Source organism: Ascidia mentula, chromosome 7, assembly GCF_947561715.1.
Source record: "Ascidia mentula chromosome 7, kaAscMent1.1, whole genome shotgun sequence".
Taxonomy (NCBI): Eukaryota; Metazoa; Chordata; class Ascidiacea; order Phlebobranchia; family Ascidiidae; genus Ascidia; species Ascidia mentula.
This window is the reverse complement of record NC_138572.1, coordinates 8,065,079-8,080,808: the sequence shown is the minus strand read 5'-3', so window position 1 is coordinate 8,080,808 and position 15,730 is coordinate 8,065,079. Positions and strand designations below refer to the sequence as shown.

The 15,730-nt window shown below is 42.0% G+C and overlaps 2 protein-coding genes across 2 annotated transcripts; one reads left to right on the top strand and one right to left on the bottom strand.

Moving 5' to 3' along the window:
* Positions 1-104: 104 nt before the first annotated feature.
* Positions 105-6,694, top strand: LOC145909458 (uncharacterized). Its single transcript, XM_082996849.1, has 9 exons — positions 105-589; positions 764-855; positions 1,648-2,289; positions 2,629-3,929; positions 3,996-4,489; positions 4,814-4,992; positions 5,215-5,397; positions 5,917-6,144; positions 6,543-6,694. The coding sequence occupies exons 1-9, from the start codon at positions 105-107 to the stop codon at positions 6,692-6,694; spliced, it is 3,756 nt and encodes a 1,251-aa protein (XP_082852975.1).
* A 40-nt stretch (positions 6,695-6,734) lies between these two features.
* LOC145908110 (proton-coupled zinc antiporter SLC30A2-like) lies at positions 6,735-15,232 on the bottom strand. The gene is made up of 10 exons (XM_082995295.1): positions 15,071-15,232; positions 13,843-14,429; positions 12,035-12,184; positions 10,147-10,293; positions 9,833-9,986; positions 9,329-9,447; positions 8,394-8,500; positions 8,020-8,125; positions 7,602-7,736; positions 6,735-7,432 (listed from the first exon to the last, which is right to left on the bottom strand). Exons 1-10 carry the CDS (start codon positions 15,175-15,177, stop codon positions 7,293-7,295), a joined length of 1,752 nt encoding a protein of 583 aa, XP_082851421.1. The 5' UTR covers positions 15,178-15,232; the 3' UTR covers positions 6,735-7,292.
* Between the last annotated feature and the right edge of the window lie 498 nt (positions 15,233-15,730).

The following is a 15,730-nucleotide window of genomic DNA, read 5'->3' as shown; positions in this document are numbered from 1 at the left end:
TTAACGCAAAGGCTTGAAAACTTGCATTAATATCTACTAGGTTAAAACATTATAAACACAGGACACCATTAACAATTTAGAAATTATTGCATGAACGAGACCAAATGGCCTTTAATTTCAACTCAACGACTGACGCCAAAAGCGCTATTCCTCATTCTGTTAGTCTTAATCCACATTCCTGCGTGGGTCGTATGAAGGAACCGGCTTATCTCGCCAGGTTTAAACAAGGCACGAGAACCGTGCTGGATTCCGAACGTTTTCCGGGCCAAGATACGGATTCCAAGTCTCTTTTGAACAGCGTGGCGGCCAGCGTTGCTGTACGCCGCAATGCTATGGAACTCAAGTTCTTGGAATCCGCCCTTAATGCATTGCGCCTTAAAGAGAAGAAGGCTTTACGTAACTTGGAGAATGAGATGAAGAAATACCGATTGGAGCTGGACAAGATGCCGAGATCTTTGACCTCCAGGCTTAACGGCATTGCTCCTCCAATTGTTAACGATGAAGTGTTGTTGAAACGAATCGGAAAGAACAGAAAATTGCGTGTTGCAATCGCCCATTCGACGAAAGAAGAAAAGCTTCCCGACTTTAGGTAAAAGTTCTTGACTCCATATAGAAAGACACAACTTCAATATAAATATGAGGAAATTGTTGCTTTTTATCATAAAGATTCGTGATTTCGACTACAATTAAATGTAGCCTGAGCTTTTTTAGAGGTAATTTCTGTCCTTTTGTGCAAAATAATATAAAATTCGATTGCATGCAGCAAGGAAAAATGTTTAAACGCCACCGCCGATGTGACTGAAAACTCCAATAAGGAAAACGCGGCCAACAAGGAAAAACATGACGTGCGACAAGGTGATCGTCTCTAAACGTAGCATCACCTTTTCTAACAAAAATTTAAATTTGAAAATAGCAAAATGCTTAAGATGTCACGGAAAAGGTTGATCGAATGATATTCGCTCTTTTATTTTATACTAGCCTACTTAAATTTGCTTTTTTTTTACCGAAAAGAGACCCATAGATGCGAAGAAACTGCGGCTGTAACGGAAGATAAAATGCACGAAAAAAAGATGAATGTTCCCGATACAACACACATACAAAGAGAAGGTGTAGACTAACTTGGAAGATTTTGGTATTTTCGTGATTTGTTCGTTCGAAACAAGGCTCTGGTGTTTCAATATCGCTGAATGCTTTCAACTAAATTTTTATCGGGTATTCTCCACGTGTCAGGACAAACCACGTGACATGGAGGTCCAATTGGGTTTCGCAACCTTGCGGCAAAAGCCACGTGCTGGTAGCAGCAGTCGTTGTCCTTGACATTGCCCTTATCCGCCCTTGACGGCCGACCTGTAGTCTGGCCAAACCCCGCAGGTCGATGCTGTGCACTTGTTCATGACAGGTTGTTATCATTTGGTAACGCCATAGGTGCCTTTGTTGATTGCACATTCAAGCGCCTCTAACATTTAATTGGAAAATCCACTTGTGTATTGAAAGCTCTCTTGGGGGCTTGAAACCTTTTAAGTTCTGCAGGTTCTGAACAAAGTTTTTTTTATTGTAGTTTCGACAGATTTGTACGGAAGTGTGCAAGTTTTGTTTGTTCTCTCACGTGGCTACGACATATCTTTTTTAAATGTTACAATTTTTTAGAATTCGGGGAAGGAAGTGTAGACCCTGGCTGGACAGAGAGAGTTGCTTCCAATTCCAAGCTTCCACCCAGGCGCACTTCAGCCAAATACCGCCTAATGCGAAGTCCAACAAATCTCACTCTTACCGACAACATAGCGCGAACCTGCAGCGAATACTTTAGTCTGCTTAAAATTATTAATGAGCATCATCAAGCGGCGACCACAAACTCTTCTACGTTGCCACCAGTTGGCGGTGTAGAGCAGCAGCGGAGTCTGGCAGTAATCGAGCCCACTCGATGTCAGTCGCCACGCACTATTCGTCTCAAGGAAGCAGGGACACAGTTTGACAAGCGTTACGTCATCGTCCGTGATGACGTCGTCGAGGACAAGGAAATGTGGCCGAGCTGGTGGACGCCCAACAACAAACCAGTGCAGACTGAGGACGTGGGCCAGGAACCAAATGAAAAGCGCACGACGACGCAGAGTTGGCCGCCTTTTCAATCTCTTCAGCCACTTGGGTCAACAACACGCATTGTCCGTGAAGAAGTTGATTTACCACTTTCTGATCGGGAGGATCAACGTACAAAACAAAAGCACAGAAATTATGCGAGAAAGGAAGGCAAAAAGAATAAAAAAATTCACGCCAGAGCCACTACCGCAAAAGGTTTGTGACTAGATTTTGCTCTTTTTTGACACTAGTCGCATTTATGTGATTAGAAATGGTCGCAATAACGGTTATGTTTATGTGATCGCAATAAATTTATGTGATCTCAATAATGGTTATGTTTTTGCCTTGTCCATCGTATTGCTTTTGAATCAAGCTATAACAATACTGTGCAATTTATTTCTTCTTTGCAATAACTCTGGGAAGGGAAATGTCATGGGCACCGATAAAGCTATAAAATAGTATATTGAGTCAGGCGCTTATAATACGCCATAACTAAACGCTTCGTTTCAAAACAAAATATTATACTTTTACATTGTACAATTGTTGTTACTTCAGCAAGGCCCAGGCAAACGACCCGAGTGAAGTCTCGAGCAAAAGTGAAGCAACAAGCTGCCAGTACGTCTTCTGATTCGTCGAGCTCCAGCCAATCACCGCGACCCACGTATCGTTCTCAACGAGGCGTGTTTCTCACTCAAAGTTCCGACGAGACGTCATCGACCGAAGAGGTGGGCGTTTCCACTCGAAACACCCAATCCGATGAGCGTAACAGAACACCTAAACGTGCAAGCTCGAAGCACTTCAAGTGGCGCAAAGCGCAGAGAAAACATTTGGTTCCTGTCAAACAAATACCGAACGAAGAATATACTCATTATCCTGGGCCACCATTACATTATCCCATACCACCTGGTCATGTCAGTTGCGAAACACACAAACCACAATCGTCACATAACCTTAATATTAAGGCCCAGTTCCAGTGCAACGGATACCACGGTCCATATTACCCTTGTCCCTCGCAGCAGTGCGTGGGTCCCAGCAGTCAAACAAGGATTACCGCAGGACGAAACTCCAATGTATTTAGGAAGCCCACACCTGTCGTCACCCCCACCGAAACGGTTAAGTTGACAACAAGGAATTCGACCAGCGGTTTTTCTAGCTTTGAGGCGGAAGAACGTAGACTCAGTGCTAATGTGGCTTCTCCTGTAGACCATTCTCCAATAACTTCTTTGCCGGAAAGCTTAAAACTTCAGCACGACCCTTCTCTCAGGAAAAGCAGCATAACATCGTCTGGTTCGCGAAAACCTATCGCTTCCTTTAAAGCGTTCGCAGATGCTCAAGAAAGCGTGGACGCTGAAAAAAGCAATTCTAGCCTCCGACACACGATGGAAAAAAGTAAAGACGTAGAGACTGTGGATACGAATACAGAGAACATTATTCCTAGCTCTGTCGCCGCAATGACGGCCAGTAGAATACAAACCACAGATTCTCGAACCCAAACCAGTCGTCGCAACTCTCTTGATAACGAAAATCACTGCTCCAAGTATGGTCGTAACGAGAGTCACACCAGCTTTACAAGAGGTATGGCGAAACCAATGTCTGCCCGTGTAGTCCCGAGTCTTCAGTCACAATTCGAGAACCCGGTGTTCCGTATCGAGCTATGCGCTATTACAGAAGACCAGGAGTCAATTGCTCAGGAAGGACAACCCAGTGGCGACTCGGAAAGCAGAGGTAATGTATTTCGTTTTAGGAATCCGACTCGCAATGGTCGCGTGCCGAAAAAGTATCAAGTGGTGCTGAATGATCTTTCACAACTACCAGTCGACGATAAACCAGCGAAGACCTCTCCTGTATTACCACAAGTTTCGCAATCTCCATCCAAAACTGTGCAAAACCCTGTATATGTGTCGTCATCGCAACCACATCAGGTTTCCCCACCAACTCCACCTAGCAAAATACCGCAGTCCGTGCACCGCTGGCAGTCAGATATGGTGGCTGACAACGTATTTAATCGTGAACCGCTCCCTGCATCTGGGTGGTGTCATAACAGCCAAAGCCGGAAATTCATACCGGCGCAATGCATTGAGCCTTTGCTGGCCACGCACACTCCCAATGTACAGCGTTTTGAGGCTCCAGATACGGCCAAGTCTACTGCACCGCCAAGCACGGCTATGGTGCGGGGAGAAGAATGTTCGGATTTTCTGCAAAGCAACTCATGCTTGAGCGGGGATTTCGCCACTCGATGGCGCCATGGGGGCAAAAGTCGTTGCATGTCTGGCTTCACATCGACGGCTGGTCGACGCTCGATTTTGAAGCCTGTATATGAAGACGATGTTGTTTGCCAGGATGATGGTGACGATAATGAGTGCTATTATGATTCAATTAACCCGCCTTTAAATGACTACAAGGAAAGAAATTTTAGGTAGGTACCGTTTTAAATGTTTGCATTTTCGTTATTTTAATGCATTTTCGTTATTTTAAATCTTAAACCAGTTGGAACAGTTGAGCTTGCTAACGACTGCCTACATGAGATAAGCTTGTACACAAAGTGTGCGATTTCTAGTTTTCATGATGTTGTAGTTGCGCGCAAGAAACAAAAAGATTTAGTCCGTGTGCTTCACGTTATCATATATGTGCGGTTTTTGACTGTGCATTACGTGCGCCAGGACAATATGGTTGTTATTTCACGTGTATTTTGTCCCCATTTCACCTATCCATGTACAACACGTGCAACTCTAACTCTTAGACCAGCGACAGCTGCACACTTCCGGCAATCGGTTGTTTTGTCGCCGGAGAGTGAACGCAGGTATGAGATGAATAACTATGATCCGAATCATGAATTCATTGACTATGAGGAGTCCACACCAAAACACACATTTCTCTTTGAAGGATCAACACCCCGCCACCTTGCCAACACGCACCTAGGTTTGTATTTAAACCTTGATACTACTTGCAATTCCATCACAAGTTACCAGAATAAATCCTGTCGTAAACTAAAGTGCGCAAAGATTGTTATTTAATTATGGCCTTCTCCCTGTAAACTTCTTCAACACTTTTTGGTTCAAGAGGCGGCTTGTATGCGTACACCCCAGGAAGTAGAGGACTTTGTTCGTGACCATCTTCCGTTGAACCTAAACAATATTTTAGACAAAGAACCGACTTTCGCCGAAGCGAAATACCAAATCTCAAAAAACAGGAATCTGTCGAAAGCTTTCAACATTATTTTGGACAAGCCAATGACTGAAACAAGTCTGAAAGATCCGAGGCAGGATTCAACATTTGCCAAAAACAAAGTTGAAAATACTGACAAATCCGCTATTAAAGATAAAGGTATCCAAACAAACCTTTTCTATATTGTACATAAAACCATGGTCATTGCTAAAACCATAAATGATATGAATTTCGGTTATATATAGCCCAAGAATTTTTAGAATACTCGTGTAAAGGAAAAACTCCACGACAAAACGTGGTACTGTGTTTACACTTCCTGTATTGTTTGGAAGAAATTCGTGAAGTGCCTCATTTATTCTTTAAACGTGCATCCTGCTTAAAAGCACCAAATAAGCTCCCCTTGCCTACGGTATACACTATTTGTTTTTTGACGCTTTACGATTTTGCGTGTCATCCTTAAGCAGGGGACGTGTCTAAGAGTCCAGCCTGTTTCGACCTATGGATGTCAGGCCAGGCAAGACCCCTTTGTGGCGACTTGCAGTTATCGTTACTCCGCTAGGTACCAAACTAAGCAGGAGGCTACTAAATGCTCAGAGAAACACCAGGGCCAGGGTGTTTTAAGCAGCTCTTTTATTGGCTCTATTAATTGACACAATATCCCCTTACCATTTGTCGCAGTATGGAAAATTAAGTCCCCTCGACGGCAACCGGTTTGGAAGCGAAAAAGGGTTGATTCCAGTAGTTCGTTTCGTCAACTCTACAACATGCATGAATACTCGCTGACGGCCGACCAAAGAGACCAAGGCTTGGGTCTGACGTCATGTTCCAGCGGTGCTATTGAGCGCATGCGTAGGAACAGCATCACATCAAGTGGAGAATTGCGATTCCAACAGGCACTGGCTTTGGGTAGGTTATTATGTATCTCTTCTCGTGTGTGTATACGAGCGCTGCGTTTGTGTGACACAGTCTTACTGGTCCTACTATAATTAGGTATTCGTGTAACAGTTACCTTCGTCAAGACTAGTTGGACCTAGTTTAAACCATTAGGATATATGTATGCCTTTAAAAAATGTAAGCCGTTTCATCCACTCTACACATCCTTTGCGTTCTGCTACACACACAATCTCCCATTCGACCAAACCCAAAAGCCGTCATATAAATCACATTCAACCACTAGTGGCGTAGGAGACAAGACCATAAAAAATATGTAACATTCGTTTTTGACCGAAATCTGATATTGGTTACACTATTTGTACTCAAAATTGCCAACAGTAATCTTAGCGCATTGGGCAAACATTCTTAAGCAGAACGAAGCACTCAGCTTGAGCTACAAACCAAAATCAAGGACTTCAGTCGCCGGCTCTCTAACTCCAAAGGCTCAACGGAGCCCTCAAGCGAGATGAGAGAGATAAGCACACGGGGAACTTCCGTGGGACGGAAACGGAGGAAGCAGTAAACTTAATAAAACACGCGATTTCCGCTGTAGCTTTGTGTGTTTTTATTGCACAGAGGAAGATGCGAATGTAGCTTACTGATGAGCACAAATGGGAGACGAACTAAATGCTGGTTTACGATGAACGAACGTAGATAATATTACATAGAAAAATAAATAGAAGGTTCGTTATTGCTCGGCTTGCACACTGTAAGCTCAACGGAGTATGGTAAAGGTTGCCCTAAACTCACTGCTTCATACACGTTCATAAACATGGCAATGGTGAAAAGATGCAACAAAAATAAGAAAGAAAGAATTGAGGAAACAAAATATATTCACCGCTGTTATTATCCAAACGTTTGCTCCATTAACCCACAATTTGCCACCACGAGGAAGAAAGTAATTCGTTGCGTTAAGCGCAAACAGCACCAAATACCGACAAAACCCGCCCAGCTATGGAAGTTTGCACTTCCACGGTACACAAATGCGAAAATACGACGACTGAGAATATAATGACAATTTGTAGCCGGTATCGTGGTAACATAGTACAGAGCGTGAAAGTTTGACCACACAGAAACAGGATACATTTTTGTCTGCGCTCAGTTGTAACTCCCTGAGCAGATCAAGCAGGTTGGCACTTTTTGCAGTCGTCCATGTCCACCGAGTAATACTCAACTTGAATCGTGAGCGAATGAAAATCGTAAAGTGACTTCAGTTTGCGTGTGGCGTACTTGAGAACTTGACTAGAATCCGTACCTTTCTCTGTGGATAAAGATCAAGGACATATTATAAGACCATCTTGAAGCTTTTAAATTCGTTTACACTAAAACATCAATGCTCCTACTGTAATCAACTATGTTTGTCTGCACAGTAATATTTCCAACAAAACCATCAGGGAGACTACATATTACACTGCTCCTATTAAACATACCAATTGCTAGATGAGCAGACATAACCGTTTGGTTAAGTGTCAGAGACCAAATCCTCAGGTCATGAACCGCAGTGACGCCTTGGATCTCAAGGAGTCTATCTTTCACCACGTTGTACTCCACTCCAACAGGTTTACCTTTAAAGGTTTTGTTTTAGGTTGATTAGTGATGACACATGTACATTTACTTAAACGGTGCATTTCGAGTTAAACACACGATAATAGGATTTGTGTGATAAACCAAACTGGCAAATGTTATCCTTTTCGGGTATTGTCTTCAGAACATAACTTGGAGAATTTTAAAATGAAACACGTCGTAACAGTCACGCTTGCAAATTTATTTTGCTGCTTGTGAAACAATCATTTATCTCCGAACACGTGAACGTCTAAGATACATTTAGTGGAGTTATTGTTATGTTACCTTCCATGATAACGATGACGGTGTCACGTAATATTGTAATGGTTGTGATGAGGACAAGAACAGAGAAGAGAAATGTGCAGATTGGATCCGCAATTTTGTACTCCGGCTAAAAAGAAAATTACAGAATTTAACTGAGATTCTGGTTACAATGGCCATAAAAAGTGGCTGTTACAGGTGAGCTGGACAGGAACGGAACGCGAAAGTTTCTAGCTACCAATTAAAGATCACAGACTACTGCTTACGAACTTATCCGACCTTGAATCAACAAATGGTGACCTTCACGCTTATAATGTAATTTGTGGTCGTTTTAACGTGAATATATGACAAAAAGTTTATTTGCAATGACACGCAAACGCACGTAGCGACTCTCTTACCTTGAAATAAATAATAAAAGCCGCTGTAAGGACCCCGAGGGACTGCAGGAGATCGCCTATCACGTGAATAAATGCTGCTCGAACGTTCACGTTTCCAGTGCTTTGCTCTGTATGGAATAATATTGACGGCTTCTGGTTAAACATATGACTAATGTATATGCGTGATGCCAAGTATATGCTGTACGTGACGTCTAATGCTCTCTGCATAAAGGTTTTTGTTCAAGATAAGGAACAACTCTTGGCAATGGGCGCGGTTAATTGCGGTATATGCAAGGTGATTACAACGGTAAGGCATAGGTTATGGTACTCTGACTGCTTTCCATTTATTGCCCCTTAGATTGCGCAAAACTTTATTGTTTTAGGGATAAAAAACGGCAAACTGGTTTTCAGTGCTACTACTCTTATGTAAAAAGCCTTATGTTAAAAAAACATGAATGCATTTATGTGCTGCGCTAAACACGCCGCATGGCACACATTTTACTACTAACTATAAATTCAATGTTACATTTGCTTGTTCGATTTCGTTTCCCAGTCTATGTGCACGGTATTTGCATTCTCGACGAGCTTTAGTAGTAAAAAATTAAATTAACTAAAAACTAACCAACTATTTACAAAGCAGGCTGCCGCCTAATTTATGTGTAATTCCTTCGACCCTAACTATGTCACCACCCATAAACGATTTGTTTTGACCACACCGGGATTTGAACCCGGGATGTCCTGGCCACGAATCCCGATCAGGTTTTCTTCTTGGTATATAGGTCGGGCGCTTGACCAATGCTGCCAAATAACTCCCAACCCACGCGGGATATTGCGACACTCTGTCGTTCAAAATTCCCAGCTTTGTTTGCCAGTTTTGCGCTCGGCACAATCGTACTTCCGCATAGCGTTTCCGAGTTTATGAAACTATATAGCTGGCATAGATAACGCAAATGTACCTCCTGCGCTGGATGCATTGCTGCCAGCCTCGTGATCGTGATCGTGATCACCGCCATGAGAGTGCCCGTGACTGTGACCGTGACTGTGTTCGTGAGCTTCATGGAGCACCAATCCCATCCTAAAAAACACAGTTTCACTATAGATTGTACGACAAAATATCAGCTGTTTTAGTGCTAGTAATACATACATGTAGGCCAAAATATATTATATTTCAGGATCCCCAAAACCCAAACTTTTAGAATCACAAAATCCGGTTGTACTTCAAACATACTTAATACGTGCTCACAATTTAACGTTCTTTGCAGTACCGTCCGAAGATTAATAAGAAAAATTTTAGCCTTATTCGATAACTTGTATTTTTAGGACCCACGGTTATGTTGAACTTACCAGAGGTCAAATAATCACAATAAAAAACTTAAATAAAATAAATGTTGCGATTAAGAACAAAAACACATAAAATTCAATTCAAGGAAATTCTCAAGTTACACAGTTTAGAAACTTACACGATGTTGAAGCCAACCGCCATAGACGCGGTGATCAGCATAGTTTCGCCGTTTACTTTGTAATCATTGGTAATAAGTCGCATCACAGCAAGGTATACAAGTACACCTGTAACTATCCAGATTGCCAAGACGCTCACGATAGCTCCGATCACCTCTGTATGTAAATTTTCGCAACCAATAAACATCAGTTTGCTGGCAATTTGTAGTGCTTTTTAGGTTGGATGAGGTTCGTTACGTCATATAGATATTTAATTCTGCTTTATCTTTGCAAGCCACAGTTTATTTTCTGTTTGCATATGGAATGGAATACATACCTGCGCGATGCCAGCCGAAAGTCATCTTCTTGGAAATCGGCCGCCCAGCCATCTTTAGAGCAATGATACTGATAAGAAAACTGCTTACGTCAGTCAAGAGGTGACTGGCATCGGTCATGATAGCAAGGCTGTTGGCAAGATACCCACCTAAAGTAAGTTGCCTTTCAGTTAATTTGCACACGACATACTGGCAAACGAAGTCTACACTGCAACAGTGCACCATAGGCCATCAACTTTACCATCACTTAACGTAAAATGGAAATAGATATAGAGATCGCGGTGTACGTTATTGAAGCAAGAATTGGTATAAGCCTATCGTAAAGCCATGGCCTGACATTGATATTTTCAATCGAATGATTTCAGTTTTTCCGAACCATTCAAAATCAATTTCCGAATTTTTGTGTCGAATTTTGTTAAGATTACTTCGGAAGATAAACTATATGCAGCCTCCGTTTGCAAACTTCACAAAAATTACTGCAGCACCGCAAAGTCGGAATGCGCAAGACAGTCCCTCATAAACAGTTCCAGGTTCCTCATGCATTTTTAACGCAATGCTTTTATCCCTTATGTGTCGCTTTTAAACAATGTGGTTGAACTGCAAATACCCAGCCGACTGATGCTAAAAATGAGTAGGTTGTGAATATGTGGGTTCGTAATCAGTCTTTCCTCAAGATTGCAAATTTGGGTTATAGAGTCAGTTTATCGATTAAATTTGTTCGTGAATTTTGGAGACGGTTTCAGAGCGGCTTCTCATGTTGCAATTACTTGGGAACAACTCAATTAAATTTTAATTTGCTTCGAACTTGCGCCGGTCGGGAGTTACATTGGGCGTTTGCCCAAATGCTGCATTTTGAGGGGGTATTTACAATCACGCTGATTGCGTTTCTGTGATTAACCAAACTGGCAAATATTCTTTTTGTTGGTTGTTTGTTTCAGAACGATTGTGACCTGTTGAGAAGTTAAATGGAACACATCGTAAAAGCCACGCTAGCAAATATATTTTTCTGCTTTTCAAATATTTCTATTCTGTGAGACATTTTTGTTCTATAAGCCGCACATCCGAACACTTATGTAAATTCCTGCTCTATTATTGGTTTAGACTCACCAAAGGTTTATTTTAGTTTCTGGGAAGCATTTGCGTAATCCATTGTTGAATCAACGGTAAATTCAAGACACAAGCAACTGTTTTTATAAATGAATGTCACGCCGCCATTTTTCCATGACTATCATGGTCTTAGAAGGTGCATGGCTTGCCGCTACTTTGCCCAGGTACTTACGAAGTATACAATTGCGGCTTCACCGCTTTGCGCACGGCACCTCCGCATTAAAATATTTCTATGTTCGTGTGCAACACATTTCAACACCGCCTGGAAGTTTGGTTCCCACACGGAAAAGTCTGCTAACCTCTATATACACAACTACAACCTTTGCGGTGACTCATCATTTTGCAATTCGTTTTGCAGATTATGAGGTACTTGTGTTTACGCCATTTACAAACCCCTTTACTCCATTAAATAGTTATATTCCTTTAAAAGTCAAGCATATTAGTTCGCAATAGGAAAATAAAACCGTTCTGACAAATTAAACATAATAGTTTTTTTTGTGAAGTAGCGTTTTAATACAATTGTATACCCCACTTTGCAATGATGCCTAAATAGGGAAAGCTCCAATGCTTGCTTGAATAATTCTATACATGCTTCTTAAAACCACGTGAAACTCAATCCAAAAGCTTTAATCCTTAAATAATTCTATGGTGTAGGCATCAGGGCCTCTATTAGTAGCGACGGAATTTCACTATTGGTTTGGTGCTAATGGAAGCTTTAAGAAAACTGTTTGAAGAAGTACACACCAGCTTATAATATATATATTACGTCAAAGTTTGACGTACCTACAATTTCTCCAACCATGAAGAGGAAACTCAAGCAGGTTGCTGTTAGCAACTTTCGCATTGCCCGATTTCGCTTCTTCTGCTCGATTTCCGTCTTTTCATCCGATGAGTCGTGACAGTGCTCCGATTCAACGTCCGAGTGCGCAGCGCCTTTAACATTAAAAAAACATTTAATTTGGAATTTGTCCGGAAGAACCTTGGCTCCTTACAGCTACAAGCTCAGTAACATTTTTTATTACTTAGCTGTGCTACCAAACCTCACAGAATGCAGGTTCCACTCTGATTATTAGAAGAAACGAAAATTAGATCTACATTCAATAAACACACAATCATCTGTGCCTTCTGGGCTTTGAAACATTTTATCAGGTTTTGCATGCCTTTGTGTCGGATCACAAAACACGTTTTGCTTAAACCGTTTATAATGCCGGGTTAAGTGCACCGCATTGTATATTTGTACACGCAAGATGAATTACTCAAGTTATCAACCACCTTTGGCTTTATGGAGAAAGCATAGTACTCGTAAAATGTCCGTTTTAAAGCATCCGCGCCCTCTATAGAGAAAGTTTTCCAATACTTCTAAAGCATCAATGGTAATGCGTTTTGACGTTGATTGTAATTAGTGTGTGCGACAGGGCGTAATGCACCAATACATGAAAGGTACGCCCTTCAAACTGATAAGAGTCCACCAGAATTCTGTTCTGCTCCCAAACTAATGCCGATTTGGCATTTGAACGTGAATCCCCACAAGGAACGCCCTCGATTGGCGTGAATAATGTTTATTTCTGTACGGATTTTTATCAAAGAGTATGGCTGCGTGTCCATGAGGTGTGCATTACTGCGATTTGCAACATTTTCCCACAAGCTGGCATGGAAGATTGACTGTAATTTAGGGTAATATGCTAGGACATGCAAATTGTCACCCAGCAATAAAACGCATGGGCGGCTTAACCCATAATTACGACAGAAGTGACAAGCACCAAATTGAAAATATGATTTCTATGTTTCTGCCAAATCTCCTTTTGGTACTATATTGATGGCTTTTGTTAATATTTTGCGACAAAGTCATGCGTATTTGAACAAACTTGAGTGATGCAAGGAACTGCTACACAGAAAATTTCGTTTCATGCTTTTATTACCACGTTTTCAATCAAGGAATACATGAAGCTAATCCGAAATTGTTTAAAACCTCCACAGGTGCAACGTGGACAGGAACTCAATCTTCAACATAGTTTACTACGATGGGAACGCAGCCGCACTGTTGCAGGTGTATCCATTTTAGGCGAAAAATGACGTTAGTGAACATTGTTAGCACATGACCCGAAGGCAAACATTAGAGCACAGCAGGGACGATGAGTATTAAGACAAACACGTTGATTCTCACGTCAATCAATGGGGTATAGAGTTGCATTACTGGTATTGGTCATACAGTGTACAAACCTTCTGATTTGTGTTGATTTAATTTTAAATATCTCTATTTTCTTTCGAAATGCTCTTTACCAAGCATAAAATAGTTAAGCGTTCAATATCTTGCGTGGAGTTTAAACAGCTATGAAACTTGGGTTTGTTTGTTGGTATTAGGTGGTAAAATACGAGGAAATTCCTGCACAGTTGTGTGTGTGCTTCCTAAGGTTACATCCGCTCAAAAAAATTATTTACATACACAACTGTTTTGATAACGACCGATGTTCAAAACCATGCCCACTTATGAGGGATAAGATATTGTTTCGTCGAATTTTTATCCAGATGTGCAAATCAATACTCTTAGACTCTTTGCCCTTACCAGACATCTAGACTCATACTTGACTTACCGTGGTTGTGTGATGATGAATGTGGTACCTCGAGCCCGTATGACTGTCTTTGTTCGTCGCTAGTACTCGAATCGCCACCGTTTTCATCTGCGTTTTCTCTTCTACCTTTTGCACTCCTCTCCTTTTGAGAATTAGAGCGTCCGGCAAGAGCCTGCCGATCTTGAGGTTTGGATCCGCTAGAACCCGCTTTTAGAATACCTTTAACCACGTTTGAGGGACTGTAACTTGCAAGAGTCTCGGCCGTGTCCAGTTCAACCTCCGCCGTTCCTCCGTAAGCTCCCCCGCGACTTTCATCAGCCCGCAAAGGTGTGCGCACGTCTCTTGTCTTTTTGTGTTTGTGTTTCGTCGCGATGGGCGCGCTGCCCTGCGTTGAGCCGTACCTCGCGCGAGCCAGGATGGCGCTATCGTCCGTGTCCAAGTCTGACTCGCTGCCGTTGGATTTTTGCCTCCGTCCTGTCTTGTTTAGTGCGGAATCATCTGATTCAGAAAAGGCGGGTGATTCCCCTGAGCTGCCGTTGAATCGTTGTGGGGTTTTGAGATTGGTTTTTGGCGTTGATCGACCGTTCCTGTGCGAATCTTCGGATTCTCTGCATTTTGAACAAAACAGTTGGAATTAGGCAATTGCCAATAAAAATGTTTCCATTTGATTTCAGCGTCATAGTGATTACTTCTTTAACGGACGTAGTAACTTTCAAATTAGCCAACACTTTCTAACTCCACGTATTGGTCATAAGCGTTCCTTTTACAAACAGGCACGTGTGTGTGTTGTTTTGTCATAGGCCGTGACGCGGCAACGAGAAATCATTTAAATGTTATCAACAAACAGATCGCTGCCGCTACAATTTGCATTCAAATATTGTTTTTACCGCTAGGAAATAATTTAAATGCTTAAGAATGACTTCTTCTTTGCGTTTGTTCATTCAATGGTTATAATTGTAATCCCAAGAGAACCTCTTGCCATAAAAATGCACACCAGTTATTTGCGGTCCATTGTAATGCTCATATTAAGACTCTAGACCAAACGGATGATAAGTGCCTTTTTCTGTAAGTGACTCGAACCATCCGCGTAAGGTTCTACATACACACAATGGCGATAAGTAGGTAAACATTACACCGTTGACATGCATTGATGAACTGTATCCATTGTGTAATAAGGTGATCAAGAGAGAGACATCAACTTTTAACATGACGCGGGCGTGAAGGTTTGGCGCTAGTATTTCCTGTTTACCTTGCCAGACTGTCGTCTTCTATGAGTGCCGTCTTTTCCGTCTTGCCGCCTTTCCGTAGCTTCTCATCAATGAAGTTTTGAATGTATTCGGGTTTGGGAAATGACATCTTGTCTCTCGTCGGTGTTTCAACAAATTTTACAGTGCCAAATTTGGATCCTATCCGGGCTGCGAAATACACATAGTTGAGAACGGTTTGTGGGCGTCAACCTACTAACCGATTTTGCGTAACAGCCTATAAGGTTGGTGAGATGTTTGATTTGTGGTTTTATGCATCAAGCCGCTAGCAAAAGGGTGATGGATTTTAGCCAATCTACGGTAAATAATCACAACGAAGTGGCTACCTAGTAAATAAATGTTTACTCAAATTCCACGTATTATTAACGTACGGTACACAAGGGCGGACAACAGCCAAACCTGCCTACACACAAAACGATGAACACCGGTTACCCAAAATGAGAAATATTTTCCGCTTGACTCAATGAATTGGGCTTGCAACTAACGGGAAATTTCGTGGAATCGGCAGGGATTTCCATATTACTGAATGGGTTGAAGCGTCTCAATGCGTTTACAACTTACCACCCAACTAACGCAAGCAACCAGATTGGACGGTAAGCGAAATACACGCAACGCGGTACGCGGTTTAACTGCCAGCTGTTTTC